Source organism: Phallusia mammillata, chromosome 1 (genome assembly GCF_965637545.1).
Source record: "Phallusia mammillata chromosome 1, kaPhaMamm4.hap1.1, whole genome shotgun sequence".
NCBI classification, from domain to species: domain Eukaryota; kingdom Metazoa; phylum Chordata; class Ascidiacea; order Phlebobranchia; family Ascidiidae; genus Phallusia; species Phallusia mammillata.
In genome coordinates this window covers 33,202,892-33,220,928 of record NC_137252.1, presented here as the reverse complement: position 1 = coordinate 33,220,928, position 18,037 = coordinate 33,202,892, and the positions used below count along the sequence as shown (strand labels likewise).

The window sequence follows — 18,037 nt, the reverse complement described above, 5'->3', positions numbered from 1 at the left end:
AATAATCTTTTTTTTAACACAGCTTATATGACTTTTTTCCAGGTTTGGATTCTGAAACCTTGGTGTCGCGTCTTTATGACAACACGGGTTTGATTTCGTACGACAGAGAAAATAAACTGAGAAACACCCACGGACAAATGTTTGTTGCTGTTTACTCTAAAAAGGTGAGCAAGGTTCAGTGAATATGCATGTCGCCTATAACTATACGCAGACTTGTATCTTTATCAAGAGGTAAACTCCAGAGCCTGATACATAAACTGACGTTGAAAACTGGTCGTTTATAAACACTTGAGTCAATATTGATAAAAATGTGGTAAACTAGCATCGCCTAAAAATGAGTACTTAAAAAAATATTTTTTGACATTTTTGTTTAACTACTGTTCAACCACCTTTGTATACACCGACTTTGCAACATTCTTTTGTCATATACGCGAAATGATTAATTAACTATAAATAATGTTTTATTTTTTCAACCAGATTTGCGAGGCAATTGTCTCCAACCCTTCATCATACATTCCAGCACTAATTGATGCTTCGTCGTCCAACCTTACAACATGCACAAATATTTTGATCTCAACTCTTGAATATCTAACCACAGACAGGTATTTAAGGTTTACAACACGGGTTTATTCAAGTTTTTTTAACGCTTGTAGAACAATCTTTCAAGAACATCAAACGTCGTTTCGAATTTACCTTAAAAGTTTACAGAAAATTTTGCTTTTTAACAAAAACGGTATTGTTTTTCATACATTTTTGTGTAGACCTGAAAAAAAAACAGTGGCTTAAAATGACTTAAAAACGTGTACAAAGCATTTTAATGCTAAGTTGGATGCATGAATACTGTTTCGACCTATAAGATCTGAACAGTGCAACTAGAGACAAGACATTGCCAATACAGCCTAATATGGCCAGACGGAGACACTGCAATTTGTTGGGAGTAAAAAAAATAATGCAACTCCTAATTTTTGACATTTCGATGAGTTTAACACATAGTTTTCTTGAAGTGAGGGCAACAATTTTACGAGGTTCACAGTGTAAAAGACTAAGAGTTTTTCAGCATGCTATTTTTTTCCATAATACAGAATCGCAAGAAAGAAATATTCTGCTTCTGTTTGCGGCGAAATCCTTAACAGTTGGTCGAAGTTGAAGTGTTTCTGGCATGACGACAGCTCACTTAAAGATGAAAACAGCCAAAGCAATGCACTTGATATTCTGCGTAGAATCTTCGCGCTTAATGCTAAGGTTTGGTGACAGTTACGTTCGTAATTAAGAAAGTTCCGTTTGAATATTGTTCCACTTTTTAAAACTTATAGGAAAAAGTGTATAATGTGTGTACAATGTTTATCTTTTCTGTGTGATATATTTTTTTTTAACTTTTCATGCATTACACTATAATCGCTAATAAAATGTTTTGCAATGATTTCAAACTTTTTAATGCCCAATAAAAAAACTATAGTAGGCCTACCTGATATGAAATATCGTAGGCCTACCTGATACAAAGACCCTGTTTTCAAACATTTAGTTGTGTTTACAAGCGAATTACAACAACTGTTTAACTTTGTGGGTTTAAAAGATTTTTCACCTAATATTTATCTATTTAGGTTTGCACTGAACCAAAACATCCTGCATTTGAAGCTGTCTTTGAAATGTACAAATATATGCTGACATCAGCAAAACTCAATCTTTCCTTCAAACTGCAGGTGAGAAATAAAAGGCTTGTATCACAACGTTAACTTTTATTCGAATAAAGAACTAAAAATGCAAAAAATTGAAATATGTTTATTATTACCTGATCTTGTAAATTGAAAAATTTTACCGAGAATTCTGAGAAAATTAAATTTACCGAAATTTGCTTTTTACCAAAATCCATCTTAACTGTTGTCTGAAACCAACTAATACACTAAATAATTTTTGAAAAATTGTTTAATTCAGTTTATTTTGTGTTATAATGAACTTCCAGCAGCATCGTTGCCCTAACATACTTTCTCAAAATGGTGTAAAAGAAAACAGAATATGGTAAAATTCAAGCGGAAGCGTAAAATTTAGAAATATAACTTTTTTGTCTATCAACAGGCGTTGGATTTGCTTAGTTTCTTCACTTTGGCCTCTGACCACAACGACCAGCTAAAATCGTCGTTGGAAAATTTCGTGGCGAATCGTTTTCCTCTCAGCTCACGTGAACTTTCACCCGGTTCCACGTCACACAATGAGTATTGTTCCGCCATAAAGAAAATACTTTTGTGTCTGGAGATGACTGGAAACCTCATGGTGAGGAAGAAATAAAGCAATCTTGTAATCACAATCATCATCATCAGTGTCACAATCACAATCAGTGATGTGACATCTGTAGAATAGGCTCAGCATAATTGGGTTATGCATTTTTTTATTTTTTCCTGTTTTGGCTACATCACCTAAAAAAGTTTTTTTTTTATATGTTTCTGTATGTGTTTAAACATGTTAGTCTGGTATGTCTAACATCTGTAGAATAGGCACAAGTGGATTATGCATTTTTTTATTTTTCACCGTTTTGCCTATCTCATCCGCAAAAGTTTTTTTTTATGTTTCTGTATGTCTTTTTAAACACGATTTAGACTTGTTCAAACATGTTAGTCTGGTATGTCTAATTTATTTACTTTATGCCATAAGTTATAAAACTGCTGATTTAGACAAAGAAGAACTAATTATATTATGTTGTGTACGTTTTAAGATATTTATCTTTTTCTTTCCTACCTCTTTTGCTTATTGAAACGTATTGGTCTTGTCTGGCTAATCAATGTACTATATACCATCGGTCTTAGAACTATTGATTTAGACAAAGGATAACTAACAGTATGTTGTGTACTTGGTTATGTTTAGGGTGATACTGTTTAGTTATAAATGTGAGGATTTTAGGATTATTAAGTTTAAATTAAAATACTTTTTATTTAGATTCTTCAAATCGTTATCAGCATTTTCTGTCGCGAAGAACATCATTGTTTGTTCGATGAAGTGCAAAACACTTTTCACGTGTGCGTCAAAAGGTAAGGGTACCATCACAATACTCTCAGATTTGACTAAAACAAGGTTTAAATTCAAATCCACTGTGAAAACTTTCAAGAATAAATAAATGTGCAGGATTTGTCCCTTTGATAGACAACATCAGCATTAACTATCGTCTTTAGCATAAATGGCTATTTACACAAAAATTACAATTTGTTTAAATACTGCAATCGTATTGCATAGTCAAATCTTATTCCAAAAAAAACCCTACCGTGTTTCATTTAAACAAATTTTCATCTCGGTTGCATTCACAGCTTTTCAAACATTTGCATCGCATATACGACTTCATCACTTCCTTATTCAAATACAACTATAGCGGAAATTGATTCATAAAACTAATCTTCTCACATATTCACAGCATTCCGATCCACCAACAGAAGTCCGCTCTCGATCTTCCCTTTCACAACTTCATCACTTCCCGATCCCCAGTGACGCGTCGCCACGCGGTTTGTGACGTCATTGTTCCCATGGCGACCCGATGTGACGTAATATCGCTTGTCGAGTTCTTTGCCGCGCATCTGAACGAGGTCATGGATATACTGAAGGAAGACACGAAACGAGTAAGGACAATGGCATTTAAGTCGTTTCAACATAAAATACATCTGGGGTTGTGTACTTTTGACCCCAATCAACGCATTTGTCATACAACGACAAATAAATAAATGGGTTTATTTAACAAGTTAAAAGCCTAAATAGTTTTATTTTATACTCGATGGTTGGTGGAGTTCAAAGTGTTTTGTGAATATCTCTTGTAGTCGTATTGGTATAATAACAACGATTTTGCTTGAAACTTTAAATTCGCCAAGCCAGAGTATGCATTTAGCGGAACACTTTAGTGACCAACGCTAAGATTCAGTATACAATAAAATAATTAGATTGTACTTGCCTTTCAGTATCCCGAATCTCAGTGGATCGATCAACTGGAAAGGAAAAGTCTCGCTTACCGAATACTGGAGCTCATGTTTTCACTTTTGCCCAAAGAACAGGTTAGAGAAAAAACTTCTATGGTTTTTTACCCTTGTTCAAATAGAATCAAGTAACAAATATTTTTGAAGTATAAACAAAAACAATTCCAAAAATATACACAATCACAGTTAAGGTATATCAACGTGAGTTCTGGTGTGCAATTGACAAGACACTATTGTTCCACTTGTGCTTAGGTTAGCATTGAATTTTATTGTTTTTACACAGATTGAGCCTTCGTCAAGCATCGGACAAGCTTATGCTAGTTCGCAAAATAAAGAATCTCTCATGAAAGCTTTTATGATGAGAGCAAACAGGTTTGTGTGTAGATCAATTTCTCGATTCGAGTCTATTTATCTACTATTTTTTCCGTCAGAAGATTTTCTACTTTTTTTCCCAATTTTTTCAAAAATTCAAAAAACCGATTTCAAAAATTTGGTAACTTATTTTGTAAAAAAGAATTAACGTAAAAGTTTTTGCAAGGATTGGAATGTGAATTTGGACGGTTGAAGTGTGGAACAATCCAACGTTAATTTAAGCAACCGAATCTCCAAACACTTATAAATCTTATTTGTTTAAACAACAAAATAATTTAAAAACAACTTTTGCCAAAAAGTTTAAACAATAAAGCATGTCGCTTTTTACGTCTATTTGGGTCGTTATTTTCGCCATTCAACTTATGAACAGATCCGTATGTAGTGTTCCAAAATATAAAAACAGTTATAAATTCTGAAATTTGCCTCGTTGTAGAAAACATTTTTGCAGGGATCGAAATGAGAACTTGGAGGGTGAAAGTCAGTTGTTGGAGGAAAGAAGGAAATTTCATTGTTCAGTTTATAACGCTATGATAGCATCGGTGGTCTGCACTCAAACTGAACAAAAGTGGTAAGTAAACTCTCTTACCATTTTCCAGTTTGCACGTTTTGTTTCGAATTCAAACGGACTTATCAAAGGTGTGTCGAATATGCCGAAAAACTTTATGAAAAAAACACTCCTATTTATTGTGATGTGTGATATGACTGCGCAAAGTAACACGTTCATTTGGTTGATGGAGGCCACAATTGGTGGATAGATGTAAACGCACTACAGCTACACCTGCTACAACTAGGCGCTATGTGGCGGGGACTCACGTTAGGGGGTGAGACTGGAGCGTCGGAAAATTGAAATAAATTCCTAACAAAGCATTATGAAAACTAACTTAATTTTAATGGGATGTGTGATTATTGATTAGGTACAAAGCATTTTTGTTTGATGAGAATCCATCCAAGAATCAGTTTTTCCTGAACAACGTCATACCGACCGAAAGCAAATACAAGTTTGAAGTTGAAATGACGGAGCCACTGGTGAAAAGGAAACGCTTTGTCGCCATCAGGAAAGCCAAGAAAGAGGAAAATGTAAGTTTGAATTCAAACTGACTTATCATATGTTTATGATTCAACTCTTAAATATTTAAAGCTTTCTTATTTTATTAATTCTGCTACAAGTTAGTCGAATGGTTAGCGCAGGAGCCTCTTGTTCAAAAGTTTGTGGGTTCTAATCTTGTCTCAGACACTCGTGTTTTCATGAGAAAAAGACTTGATCAGCATTGCTCTAAACCAGTGAAACAGATGTTTTAAAACTGAAGTTACCTACTCCCTAAGTCAAAAAAATTGAATTCAAGGTTGAACTAACTTAAAGTTGCCAACTTCCTGAGTCAAACAATCAAAGAAAGCACCTCGTATCCTGGCGTTACCTGCCCACCGTGGATAAAAATAAAACAAACAAACATGTTAAAACTTAGTGAACACTTTTTTGATGCAATAATAGAATACAATTTAACACAATGATCTTTTTGTTTGTGTAGAACGAGAATGAAGGCATGATGTTCGCTCCTTATATGGCATCAATAGCTGGCAGCAGTTTAAGTGAAGAAGTTAGCGCTTTTGATGGAAACAGGGGAAGAACCGTCCAAATATCGTCCCTCCAATCTGACACGCGTAAGTTACCAAGCTACATAAAAGCCGAAGCAATTTATCTCTAATCCAAAGATTGGATTTGATAAGGCATTTCGTTCACTTCTGAGCAGATTTTGAAGATACTTTTTTTCCTCAAATGTACCAAATTTACATCCTGTTGAGAACCACTGCGTTATACCTCAAGATAGCTTCTATCTTTGTTTTAAATCTCACCAAATGTTAAATTTAATTTAAATTAACTTTTGACATTTTTGCATAAATACTTCAAATCTTTTGTTTTAATTTTAACCATTTTGCGAATCAAACGCCTTGGAAATGACCCCAGCCTGAAAAAGGGCTTCTTTTGTGGGTTCGAATCCAATCACGGTCTGCATCTCTGTCTCTTCATTCTGAATATGCACCTAATTTTCAGCTCACTATCAGCTTGTGTAATTGTTTTCTTTTAGTTGGATTTGAATCGACATCAACAAGAGAAAGTCCAACCAACTTTTCTCACCAAAACAACTTTGTTGAACTTGAAGCAAACTCGTTGAATGAACACGAATGTATGCCAGCTATGGTTGGTGTCATCACTCATATGCAACACAACAAGATAGGTGAGTTGAACGAAATTTGAACTCATGATTAAACTATTTTGAATGGTCTGTTTTATTAAGATTCAAACTGTAGGATTTCGTCATTTATTAAAATATGCATGTTTTACAAATTTGCGTATGTAAAGATCTTTGTTCTTTTGTCTGCAGAAACAATTATTGCACTTTTGATAATTTTTTGACCTCATGTAAAGTGAATGTTTATCCTATTTTATTTTAAGATAGAACCTATTATTGTAATGTAGCAATGTTGTGAAAATCAACAAATTTTGTTTAACAGCCCTTAATCTACAGATTACTAGAAATTGATGCGCCTGGTAATGTAACAAGTAAAAACTTTTGTGCTTCTTGGACCCTATTTAAAAAAATACGTTTCAAGGTTTACCTGCAGGGGATGCACCACCTGGGCAACTTCCTCAATGGATGCTTTCCATTCATAAAAAGTTTGCATCGTCATCCACCCACCCTAACATCCGGATTTTCATCGCCAAACTCATCGTAAATTGTGAAGAATGTTTCAGGTAATACTGAGCAATTCAGCTGATATTGTCAATTTGGAAGAGGTGTTGTTGTTCTAAAACATTTCTATTGTCAAACTACGCCAATCTGGGTGATGTCAGATGTAATTTTACACAGTTTGTATTATTCGTTAACAATGTTCTTGCATATAGGAATTGTGTTTACATTTTACTTTGTATTCGTAAACCATTACATATTTCTGTGTATTACATTTTACCTTATTTTCCAATCATATTCAAAATTTATGTTACTTTTTTATCATAATCATTTGTAGACCATATGCAAAGTATTGGATTGCACCACTCATCCAGACAATAGTGCGTGGAGATTGCTGTGTTGATGGGATTGACTGGATGACATGTGATGTACTCGCTACCGCCCTTTCGTGGAACAGTGTGGCCATACCAGAGGTTCTTTAACTTGTTGTGATCAAAATTCAATAACTTGCGATCAACTTCCATAACTTGCGATCAACTTCCATAACTTGCGATCAAACTCAATAACTTGCGATCAAATGCCATAACTTGCGATCAAACTCAATAACTTGCGATCAAGTTCAATAACTTGCGATCAAGTTCAATAACTTGCGATCAAGTTCAATAACTTGTGATCAAACTCAATAACTTGCGATCAAACTCAATAACTTGCGATCAAGTTCAATAACTTGCGATCAAGTTCAATAACTTGTGATCAAACTCAATAACTTGTGATCAAACTCTATAACTTGCGTCAAACTCAATAACTTGCGATCAAACTCCATAACTTGCGATTAAACTTTATAACTTGCGATCAAACTCAATAACTTGCGATCAAACTCAATAACTTTCGTTTAAGTTCAATAACTTGTGATCAAACTCAATAACTTGCGATCAAACTCAATAACTTTCGTTTAAGTTCAATAACTTGTGATCAAATTCAATAGCTTTCAAACAAACTTCATAACTTGCGATCAAATTTTATGACTTTTGATTAAACTTCATAACTTGCGAATAAACTGGGATCAGCCTTCCCTCATAACTAAATCATAGTGTGCCAGGCGTATTGAAGGCAATGATTGAATCAAGTCGTCTTTCGATCCATCCCATTGTGGGTTCGATTCCCACCGCTGACTAGATTTTTGTAGTATTTGTGTTGCCACGTAAGAATGCTTGGGGTGGACTTGATTGGGCATAACGCTTGTAATATATCTGCCTTACTGTAAAGTTTTTGTTACCTGTACGAAGTTAAAAGTTGATTTTACCTTATACAGGTTTTTACAAATTTTTACATTACACAGGACACAGTAGAAGGTCGGGGTTTGGTGCAAGGCCTTCTCGAACATTTAGCCGAAAAGTTTTCGTGTGATAACCGTGCGCTCCTTCGACATAACTTGGACCTGATCAAGGCGACTTTGGAATGCTGGGGATCTCGTGTGAAATCCGGAATTAACCCAAAACTCATTTATGATCTTTGTGGCAGGTATGAAAATACCCAAAATACATAAAAAGATATATCACGTAAAATATGACATAACGGAAAGTCGAACAGTTTTTTAAGCACTTTAGCAGCATAATGTAGTCGCAAGTGGGATAAGGCATACTAGAACAGTACAGTATCGTAGAATTATTGTAGGCTAGTTAAATCAATCCAAGATTAACTAACCCTTTTTTTAAACAGAATCAAACGTCACAAGCGAATTCATTGGACTAGCTATTTTAATTTACTCACCCTTTCTCGCAAACTTATTTTAAACAATTGAAGAAACAAAATTGTAGCATTTATTAAAACAAAAACTTGCAATGTACAAGTTTAGTTGTAGGTTGCACATTTACTCTATTTAAACGAATTTGTGCAAAATGTACGTTAACAAAATGCCCGGACAAGCCCATTGTTCTTTTATCCACCACCAATTAATCGACTTTATAGGTAAAATCTCGTTTGGTAAATGTATTTTCAAGCCAGTAGTTTATCAGCTGAGTCGTAAACCTAAAACGCAGTTGAATTTAAGTTTAAACACTGCTGTTGCAAATCAATCGTCTGTTTTGTTTCAGCACTGATCCCGAATCGAAATCCAACTTCGCAGGTTTGCAGCTGCTCGGTGCGCTTCTTGCAAACGCGATTTCCCCTTACACATCATCGTATGTAGTGGACAGGTCTGCCTATTTTAAGAGGTGGGTAAGATTAATCGTTGGGGTTACGGGACGGGTTCCCACACCAACAAATGACACCTTTATGTTGAGCTTATATTTGTCATCCAGTTTGTGCGTTTTGCATATAAGTATTCATTACCAAAACACCTAAAGTGGTTCTTTAGCAGATGATCAACGCTTTGTTGGTGTAAATCCGCTGTATTTCTGTGTCTAAGTTCTTAGGTTGCTTTTTTGGCAGAATTGTGAAATGCGTTAATCAGTGGTTCATTTCTCAAAGAAAAAAAATCGACTGAAACGTCTTGTCTAAAATAGGTTTTAAATGAACAAATGTTTTATGAGTTGTTGCAAACTTTTGTAACGTTGGAGTATCCGACATTAAAGATTGTCACTTACAGCAAGGTTTCTGCAAAAACAGATGTGAAAAACATTTTTTATTTGTTCGTTTATACATTATGGTCTTCATCTTTTGCACAGAATTTTCCAAAACATTGTTTACAAGCGCAAGGAAATTTATGACAGCGCAGCAGAAGTTGGTGGAATGACGTTGAGGTATCTGACTGAGATTGAGAAAGAAACCGAGGGTGAAATTCACGAGATGGTAAAATATATTTGAATCAAATATTGGGGTCTGACGTGTCTTTTAAAAATCATTTTTAAACTTTAAATTCTCAACATTCATTGCCTTCTGATACATCTTTCAAAAAACAACATCTGATACATCTTTCAATGTAATAAAACTTTTAGTCAAAACTATACGTCTTAATTGTGTTTGTAAGATACTGATTTCATTGACTGTATTGTCTTTTAAACCGTCATTGAACTATATTGCTATATTGCATTTGTTTCCAATTAGGTCTTATACTAGACAAGAGGCTTAAACTCTTACCCACTTAACCAATTGCTCCTTAACTAAAATTGTCCATTAGGTGGTCGCCAAGCTCACCTTGCTCAACAGAGACCCCAAGCGGCAGGATGTCTTTATAACAAGTCTCCACAAGGTGGCGTCCCACTACCCACCGATTGTCGATCAGTTTCTGTCTCGTGTGATGTTTCTTATTCCAAAAGTAAGATCCATCTTATTTCTATGCTGTATGATAAATAGTATCTTGTTTTAATTGTTTGGCGTGGCGTTTAAGCCATTATGATTCGTGAAGCACTTGTGTTGCAATTAGAAACAAGAAAAATCCCCCAAAATAAAGCGATTTTTAGTCTTGAACGTTGGATTTAATTGAAGGGTATTACGACAAAAATGTGCACATGTGTTTAGTCAGGCCTGAATCTACTTTGTTTTATTCAAACGAGAAGCCAGAAAAGCCAAGCCAAATCGTTTTCGCATATTTAAACTTTACGTGTAACAGTTGAACAATGACGTACAAACCCTTACGATCTGTGAAAAACGTATACTGTTGTAATTTCAGGTTCATGGTGACCTTCTTACTTATTGCTTTGAGATTATTCTGGAGCGAGCCGACTCAATCGAAGAACTTTTCACTCAACTCAAGGCGAAAAACTTCACCTCAAAACTGAGTATCGGGTAAGGAGGCCTACAGAACAATCTTTCGACGACATAAAAACATTTGACAGATGACAGATTTGTAACATTACAAGCCACTCGTTTTCATAGCAAACTAATCAGGTCCCAACGGGTTTTACATTTAGGCGATTTACGGTTGTTACCATCATTTTGTTTATCAGTACAACTTCCTTGCAGTAATGAAGCCCTGCAGCTCGTCTGCCTTCGTCTCTGCCGGAGCGTCATATCAAACAAATCCTCTGACGTTACCAATGATGACGTTATGATGTTCTTCGGTCAAATAGCCAAACATTTTCCGCAGCATGCCAGTGTTCTCTGTCGTCAGGAGGCGGCGAACGTTGCCATGGAGATATACGACGCGCAAATGAGGTGAGATGTTTTTATTAAAAAGTAGTTTGGCTTTACACATATTTCGTTGCACAATTTGAATGTTGGTTGTTTGGAAAGTTAAGAAACCTATAAACTGATGTATTTTTCAATTTTGCACCTATTATGTAAAGTTGATTAAACTTCTAGTTTTAATTTAAATTTCTTTCGCAGCCTTCCTTCTGACAAACGCTCTTCTGAAATTCTTTCTTCATCACGACTTTTTCTTCTTAAGTTGCTGCATGATCCTGAGGAAGCGTTGAGGTGAGTCGTTGTGCAAATACTAATGCCAAGGCTCTAATTAAAACCGCATTTTTTGAACAGGAACCAGATTGTTAACTTCTGGAGCAGTGAGGACAGATTGCCGATTCAAGCTTCTGCTAAACTTGGCAGCTTACTTGGTCAAATGTACGACTCAGCATTAGATGAAGTAAATTATCTCTCCAACACTGTATCCCTGCTACTACAGAGTGCCTCGTTGAGTCCAGATTTTGAACGACCAATGTTTGACCATCCTTTGTCGGAATGTGTGTTTCAGGTGGGTTCAGGTTTCGTGTTAACAGAGATGACTAGCTAAAGGGATAAAATTGTAGTACTTAGTTTGAAACGTGATTCACTTGACTTGACTTTCGAAAGCAAATCCAAAATATAACGTGTAATTAGTCGTCTAGCTTTGGAACCACCGAAAACGGACTTAAAAACTAGCTAGATCAAAAACTAAACCATCTTTTGTTTCATTAATGAAACATTTTGCATTTCTTGTATTTGAGCTATTAGCAGCGATTCTATACTATCTTTTGCATATACGAAAGATACAAGTAATAATGTTAAATCATTGACTGGTGCAAAAACACGAACATATGGTAGTATTCTAAACAATCTAAAGTACTATAATTGCTGTAACATTTCACACTTTTTCAATTTGCACTGACGAAACCTAAGCTGTGCTCACCTTCCGTCAGCTAACGTTTGTGTTGTTTTGCTGAGTCATGCTGACGCGGCAAAACTCGGTATCCAATATACCTCATGGCATGCTGCAGGAGTACACGATCGACAACCGGTGGAGATACAGACACGCAAGCATGACTCCGCTGTTCGCTGACACTTTGCAAGCTGGAGGAAGCAGCGGGGATTCCCCAAACAAGCTACTGTCGCCGCCGTCTTCCAGGCAACCCAACGTCGTCATGGCGACTCAGGAGAATCTCCAGTTTTCAGCCACAGTCGACAGTAAGTCGTTTGAAAATTATATTGAGAACTTATTTTATTGCATTATTCAAATAGAATCTTAAACAGATGATTAATAAAAATCATCTTAGAACACACATGCAATAGTTGACGTAAAAACACGTCCATAGTAAAATTCAATTTAACTTCAATTGTACACCATCTGCAACTAAATAGACTGAGTGCAAATTCATGCAAGTTATCACTTGCCACATTGGCAAAATTAGTCGTACGTGAAACTCAGTCATAAGATAAATAAAAGAACAGCTTTTATATTTATTTGGAGACAAATTTAAAGTTAACATTTGCCATCAATATTTTCATAAGACTACACCGAATGATATTATACATTTCAAAATCAAATAATGCCCATAGAGTGATGCATCGTTTAATTTCTACAACATCGCTGTCATTTAGGAGTAAACTGAGCAGTGTTTTTCAAGCTCGATTTGTAAACTTATATTAATACCTTATTCAAATAGAATAATACACAAATATAATTAATAAACACCGTTGTAGAACACACCTAATTTACACAAAACACAAAATCAGTCATACTTGAAACTATGTCAAAGATAAACAAAAACATATTGATTAAATTCAGTTGAAGATAAATGTTAACGAATAACTTCTGCAACATATTACAACAGTTTACCAAAAAATTCATAAATTTCGAATATTTTAACATGTTGTGGTCATCCACAGTGACTGGCAAGAACACGTACAACTGGATGACTGGGAGCAGTTTAGATACTTTCTCCAGTCTGGCAGCGTTTGGGCAACCAGAACGAAAAAGCGCTTTGCTCGTTGGTTCCAGCGCCTCTGGTGGTAGATATCGACCAGCACTTTCGACACTGAAACCCACTGATCCGGATTTCGGGAAAAAGAAAATGGTTTATACTGGAACTGATAATTTTGGAAGTCGAAAAGGTGATAACCTGACACTAAACTTTTCTGAAATAATTACTTATATTTGGCGTTTAAAAATGAAATCAATTGTCATAGGTTAAATTGTTAAGAATATTGAGAAACAAAATGTCAATTTTTGATTAAATTGGCTAAGTGTGTTTGAAAGCAAGGATACATTAAAAAATGTTCGATTTTAAAATTTACTTTTCTTTTATCGATATTAGTTGTTTTAGGAGATTGCATCAAACAAATGGGTTTGTTGATCTGTAATTAAAATTAACTAACATTATATACGTTTGTAAATCAATATAGGAACTTAAGTGAAAAATTTTTATAAATAAGTTTACCCTTTTGGGCATTCCCAGTTTTGGTTAGGTTGCATAAATCATTTCAGCTTGTTGTTGTTTTTTTGTCCCAACAGGAACAGGTGTGGATGTGAATGTTGAAAGATTGCGGAGAAGGTTTCGGAAGGAAAGTGACGAATCGCGGATGAAATTTGCTCGAGCTCAGGAACGACGGAACAAACTTAAAGAGGTAAAATATTATTGATAAGATGGCTACACAAGGATTTTAGACGTGAAAACAGTGTGCACTGTCTGTACATTACTTGTATTGTGGCTCTGCGCTTTTATAAAAAAAATAAAAAAAAATATTACTTGAATTTTTGACCGTACTTTTGTCTTTAACTGCAAAATAAAACGCCCCATCCTAAAATACTTCTGCATGTTTTTTGTGGATATATTTAAAAGGTATGATACCTAGCGTGTTGTGTCGTAATACAAAATCTTTTCCTGTTTTAATATAATCTTAGAACTTGTCAGTAAATGTGAGATTATTTCCAGCTGATGTTGTATAACCTTTAACCTTTGAACCCAGGTCGCAAAGACGGAGGCAGCGCGTCGGCGCGAAACCGAAGTTCAACTTCATCGAAAGTACAGGACAGGGGAACTACCCGACGTGCAAATCCCGCATCGATCGATTGTGGCGCCTCTAGCGGCCGCATGTCAACACGATCCTCATCTTTGCAGGATCGTCCTCTCTTCTCTCGTCCTCGCTCTTCTGGAGGAAGAGACCAAAATTGGGAAGAAGTTATCCAAGGTACCACCTTTCATAGGAAAATACAATGTTAAATTTAATATGTTTAAGTGTTAAATTGATGACTTTTGCATTCCAGCAAGCACATATAAAGTTTATTAGCTATTTATTCTCGTTTACCCTTTGATTTTGCTGAAACTTTTTATGTCGACATGTTTTTTTAGAAAACTGGTCCTGCAAAACAGATGTTAAGAGACTAAGAAATGTTCCAAGTTTGTTGCCCAGTTAACAATGTTTTGCCAGTGTACGTGGCATTGTAAAAAACACAGGGAAATCCAATTACTCGCATTTTTTCTTTTGAGGAACGTCAAATCTGATGCTTCCTTATGTTTACCCCAACGGCATTTTAGATTTACACCTTTAAGTATAATTTCGCCCCGGTTGAGAACCAATAAACATTTCCGACCTTCAGCAATTTGCATAAAAGCAGTGGTTCTTAACCTTTTTTGACAAATTCCTCTATTTACAATTTAAAACATTTTCATTCCTCTAATATACTACATAGTAAATGTTAAACCATATAAAGATCATACAAATTTGAGTCTTAAACCAACTTCACAAATATTCCAATAGCTTCACTTCACTTATTTACAAACCCCAAGAACAAATTAAAGTAAATTCTTCCCCTTTAGTTTGAAAAATCCTGTCTTGTGAGGAATTCCTCCCTCGTTGGAAACCAATGCATAAAAGCTTTCATTTCGTGTAGGAGCGTATCGATGCTGTACTTTCCGGTCTGGGCTCCATTCTGAACCGCTCTGCGGAGAAAAACCCTGCGCTCATAGGATGCATTCAGGACGTTTGTTACCATGACAACCGGGTGGAGGAGCTCCTTCCTCCTGCTCTGGTCGCCTCCTCATCACTTGCATCCAACAAACACGCTCTGGGTAGGATAAAATGAAAAATGGAAAAACTAAACCAAAGAATCCAAGGAAAATGTGCAAGACCTTTCCTTTGTTGTAGTTCGTTGTTTTGGTTTACACAAAAATATACTTAAATTTTCTAAACACCTTATTAAATTTGTCAATGGGAAATTCTGGTTTAATGCGTTGGTTCTTTTTGCGGAAGAGTTTTTGGTTAAGATTTTAAAGGGAGAAAACAGCTTGTCCTAAGGATTTTAAACAGCAATATATCCTAATGCAAATAACCGGCTTTTTACGCAGCAAGGCGTGGGTTAAAAAAAATACCCGCTGGTTCCGGTGGAAATTAACATTTAATACCTGGTGATTTAATGTGCATTTCACCTACCAAAATATTTGCTTTGCATTTCATATCCATGTGTGTTTAACGAGGTGTTCAGTAGGTGCACTATTTTCGTAGGAATTGTGATACTTGAGCAGATGATTTTAAACAAACGAACTGATGAACCTGCAACGAAACGACGGAAAGTTCCAGGTCCTGGGTTCGAATCTTGCCCTGAAACTTGGCTTCAGCTTGCTCGGTAGGTTTTCGCAAGATTTCTAAGTTTATCTATTTTAAGTTTTGTTTCTGCAAGTGCAAAAGTTTGAATAATAAAAAACAATTTATTCAGTTTGTACAAATCTCTTGGCGACTTCGACGTTCTGAGTGGAATTTTCGGCGCGGGTTCGAATCCCACCTCGTCCCGTGGTTTGAGTCTTGAGATCCAGAACTCTTACAAAGAAGCAAGGAAGGTTTACGAGCAGGTAATAAATTGTGATATGGTCTGTACATACGTTTAATGTGTTTTATCAGCTTTTAAGTTGTTGTTATTTATGTTAACATTTTTTAAAACATTGTTTGCAAACACATTTCAGAAAAATGCCAAAACAATCCAGCATGATGTGAAAATAATGTTTTTGAAATGGTGGAATCAAAGCAAAAAATATAGTTAAAGTTTGTGGTATTAAACAAAACAAATACTAAAATGGTATTTGAAAGTTATTGTTCAATGCAAAGAGCAGTTTTTGTAACTCGTCAACAAAATTAAAATTAAAAAAAGTATATTTAAATATTGTGGTAATTAACAAATAATTTTAAAATGGTGAAAAGGTCACTGCACATTACAAACAGCATTCAACACAATGCATTGAAAAGATCGAACTTTTCCTTTTCCCCGTTTCATTAGCCTAAAGAGGTTTGCAGCTCAACATACACATTTACACCTGCGTATTGCACTGCAGGCTCTGAACGATGAGGACACAGATGCAAGTGATGTGGAGAGGGATATGTGGGAAGATTGCCTCCTCAACTGCGTCAAGCAAATGTCAAGGCAAGTTCATTTTAAACCCAATTCTTCTGCATTCGCAAACATATGTTTAAAAGCCAGGAATAAATAGTTGCGATTGAATCTGCACAAACGCTCTTATTTACTCTCTTTTGAAATCAAGTTAAATACCATGTATAGACAGGGTCCTAGTCAGTTAGGTAACAAATGTACATCTGTTGTAAGTACCACGTATGGTAGTAGTATGTAGAAACTGGCAAAAAATAGGAAAGCCACGTTTCTGGTTTAAACATATGCAGTGACATGCTCAAACAAGTAAGTTGGATGTTATTATTTTAACCTGCATCAAAACCTTGTAGCTATCCTATTAGTTTAAATAACCAGCGAGTTTGACTTTAGGTGGGACCACGTCAACTTCCTCTGCGACAGCTTGCTCGAACGATATGATAACGTCACCTCTGATGACGTCAACGCGGGAGGTTTGAAGGCTGCCTTGTTACATCAGGATTACCAGGTATAATGCGTGGAGGCTACCTAAACAGTAACTGAACAAAACTTATCGGAGAAAAGTCAGTAGCAACAGACAGTGCGTTTATCAGAAATCCTTAAATCCTTATTCAAATAGAAAATATGTCAAATGAATAATCGTTGTAGAACATACACAAAATAGTTTACATAAAAACATAAATTAGGTAAATTTAATACAAACAGTAACTGAACAAATAGATTGACAACATATCCATGATCGATGGCGTGGAATTAAAAGAAAGTTAAGACAGACAAAGGCTTTTGGAAGAAGGAACATAAGTCCGATTTCATCCGATTTCTTAAGATAGTTTTATCTCCAAGTTGATAATTTCATAGAATAATTACATCATTGTGGGGTCATGGTGGATAGCTTGATTTTTTGAAAAATAGTAAATAAAATTCATTGTGTAGTTCTCAGTGGTAGCGATAAAAACGTTTATGAATTACTGATCCAAAATGACACATATTTTTGCAGGGTCGTTTTCTCGAATCTGCCGTCCACGCCAAACTGCTACTTCTGCTACAAGGTCGTGTGGAGGTCGGCGAGCAGCTGTCTTCATTCTTCGATGACGTCATGCAGAGTGACGTAGACAGAAAGAGTCACGTCGAGAGAAGATATTCGGAGCATCTGACGATGTTGTACATTTACAAGGTATAGCTGTAGTGGGTAAAAAATACAAGATACAGACGAATCCGGTTAACCGCACAGCATGTTTACCAAGCGTGTTGATTAAGTTACCTGGACTTGGCGATTAAGGAATTGAATTTTATTACAAAATGGCTACGGTTGGGATTTACGAGCCCTATGCAATTTAACAGATTGTGCGATTGAGCGGAATTGTTTGTTGATGTAGGTTAGCACGTGTGCACTGCATTTTTGTCGAATATTTTGGATTGCTATGATGCAAAAACCTTTAGGCTGCCAAAATGCACCAAACAATTTTGTACTTTTACATAAAATGTTTTTGCATGTCGTGAGTGTTTGTGGAGATGCAATATTA

The 18,037-nt window shown here is 35.7% G+C and overlaps 1 protein-coding gene across 1 annotated transcript in view; it reads left to right on the top strand.

Moving 5' to 3' along the window:
• Nucleotides 1-18,037, top strand: part of LOC145224736 (DNA-dependent protein kinase catalytic subunit-like) — a 51,431-nt gene that overhangs the window by 21,010 nt on the left and 12,384 nt on the right. The window contains exons 32-64 of the mRNA XM_080091318.1: nucleotides 43-164; nucleotides 478-602; nucleotides 1,083-1,242; nucleotides 1,602-1,700; nucleotides 2,074-2,268; nucleotides 2,929-3,020; nucleotides 3,398-3,599; nucleotides 3,933-4,025; nucleotides 4,231-4,319; nucleotides 4,768-4,887; nucleotides 5,234-5,396; nucleotides 5,846-5,978; nucleotides 6,404-6,553; nucleotides 6,930-7,071; nucleotides 7,344-7,479; nucleotides 8,346-8,527; nucleotides 9,100-9,219; nucleotides 9,673-9,796; nucleotides 10,125-10,262; nucleotides 10,617-10,732; nucleotides 10,910-11,101; nucleotides 11,273-11,362; nucleotides 11,423-11,636; nucleotides 12,139-12,325; nucleotides 13,028-13,252; nucleotides 13,653-13,765; nucleotides 14,108-14,329; nucleotides 15,033-15,210; nucleotides 15,644-15,764; nucleotides 15,855-15,987; nucleotides 16,465-16,553; nucleotides 16,908-17,022; nucleotides 17,512-17,688. Coding sequence (XP_079947444.1) covers nucleotides 43-164; nucleotides 478-602; nucleotides 1,083-1,242; nucleotides 1,602-1,700; nucleotides 2,074-2,268; nucleotides 2,929-3,020; nucleotides 3,398-3,599; nucleotides 3,933-4,025; nucleotides 4,231-4,319; nucleotides 4,768-4,887; nucleotides 5,234-5,396; nucleotides 5,846-5,978; nucleotides 6,404-6,553; nucleotides 6,930-7,071; nucleotides 7,344-7,479; nucleotides 8,346-8,527; nucleotides 9,100-9,219; nucleotides 9,673-9,796; nucleotides 10,125-10,262; nucleotides 10,617-10,732; nucleotides 10,910-11,101; nucleotides 11,273-11,362; nucleotides 11,423-11,636; nucleotides 12,139-12,325; nucleotides 13,028-13,252; nucleotides 13,653-13,765; nucleotides 14,108-14,329; nucleotides 15,033-15,210; nucleotides 15,644-15,764; nucleotides 15,855-15,987; nucleotides 16,465-16,553; nucleotides 16,908-17,022; nucleotides 17,512-17,688 — 4,757 coding nt within the window. The remainder of the gene's footprint in view (nucleotides 1-42; nucleotides 165-477; nucleotides 603-1,082; nucleotides 1,243-1,601; nucleotides 1,701-2,073; nucleotides 2,269-2,928; nucleotides 3,021-3,397; nucleotides 3,600-3,932; nucleotides 4,026-4,230; nucleotides 4,320-4,767; nucleotides 4,888-5,233; nucleotides 5,397-5,845; nucleotides 5,979-6,403; nucleotides 6,554-6,929; nucleotides 7,072-7,343; nucleotides 7,480-8,345; nucleotides 8,528-9,099; nucleotides 9,220-9,672; nucleotides 9,797-10,124; nucleotides 10,263-10,616; nucleotides 10,733-10,909; nucleotides 11,102-11,272; nucleotides 11,363-11,422; nucleotides 11,637-12,138; nucleotides 12,326-13,027; nucleotides 13,253-13,652; nucleotides 13,766-14,107; nucleotides 14,330-15,032; nucleotides 15,211-15,643; nucleotides 15,765-15,854; nucleotides 15,988-16,464; nucleotides 16,554-16,907; nucleotides 17,023-17,511; nucleotides 17,689-18,037) is intronic.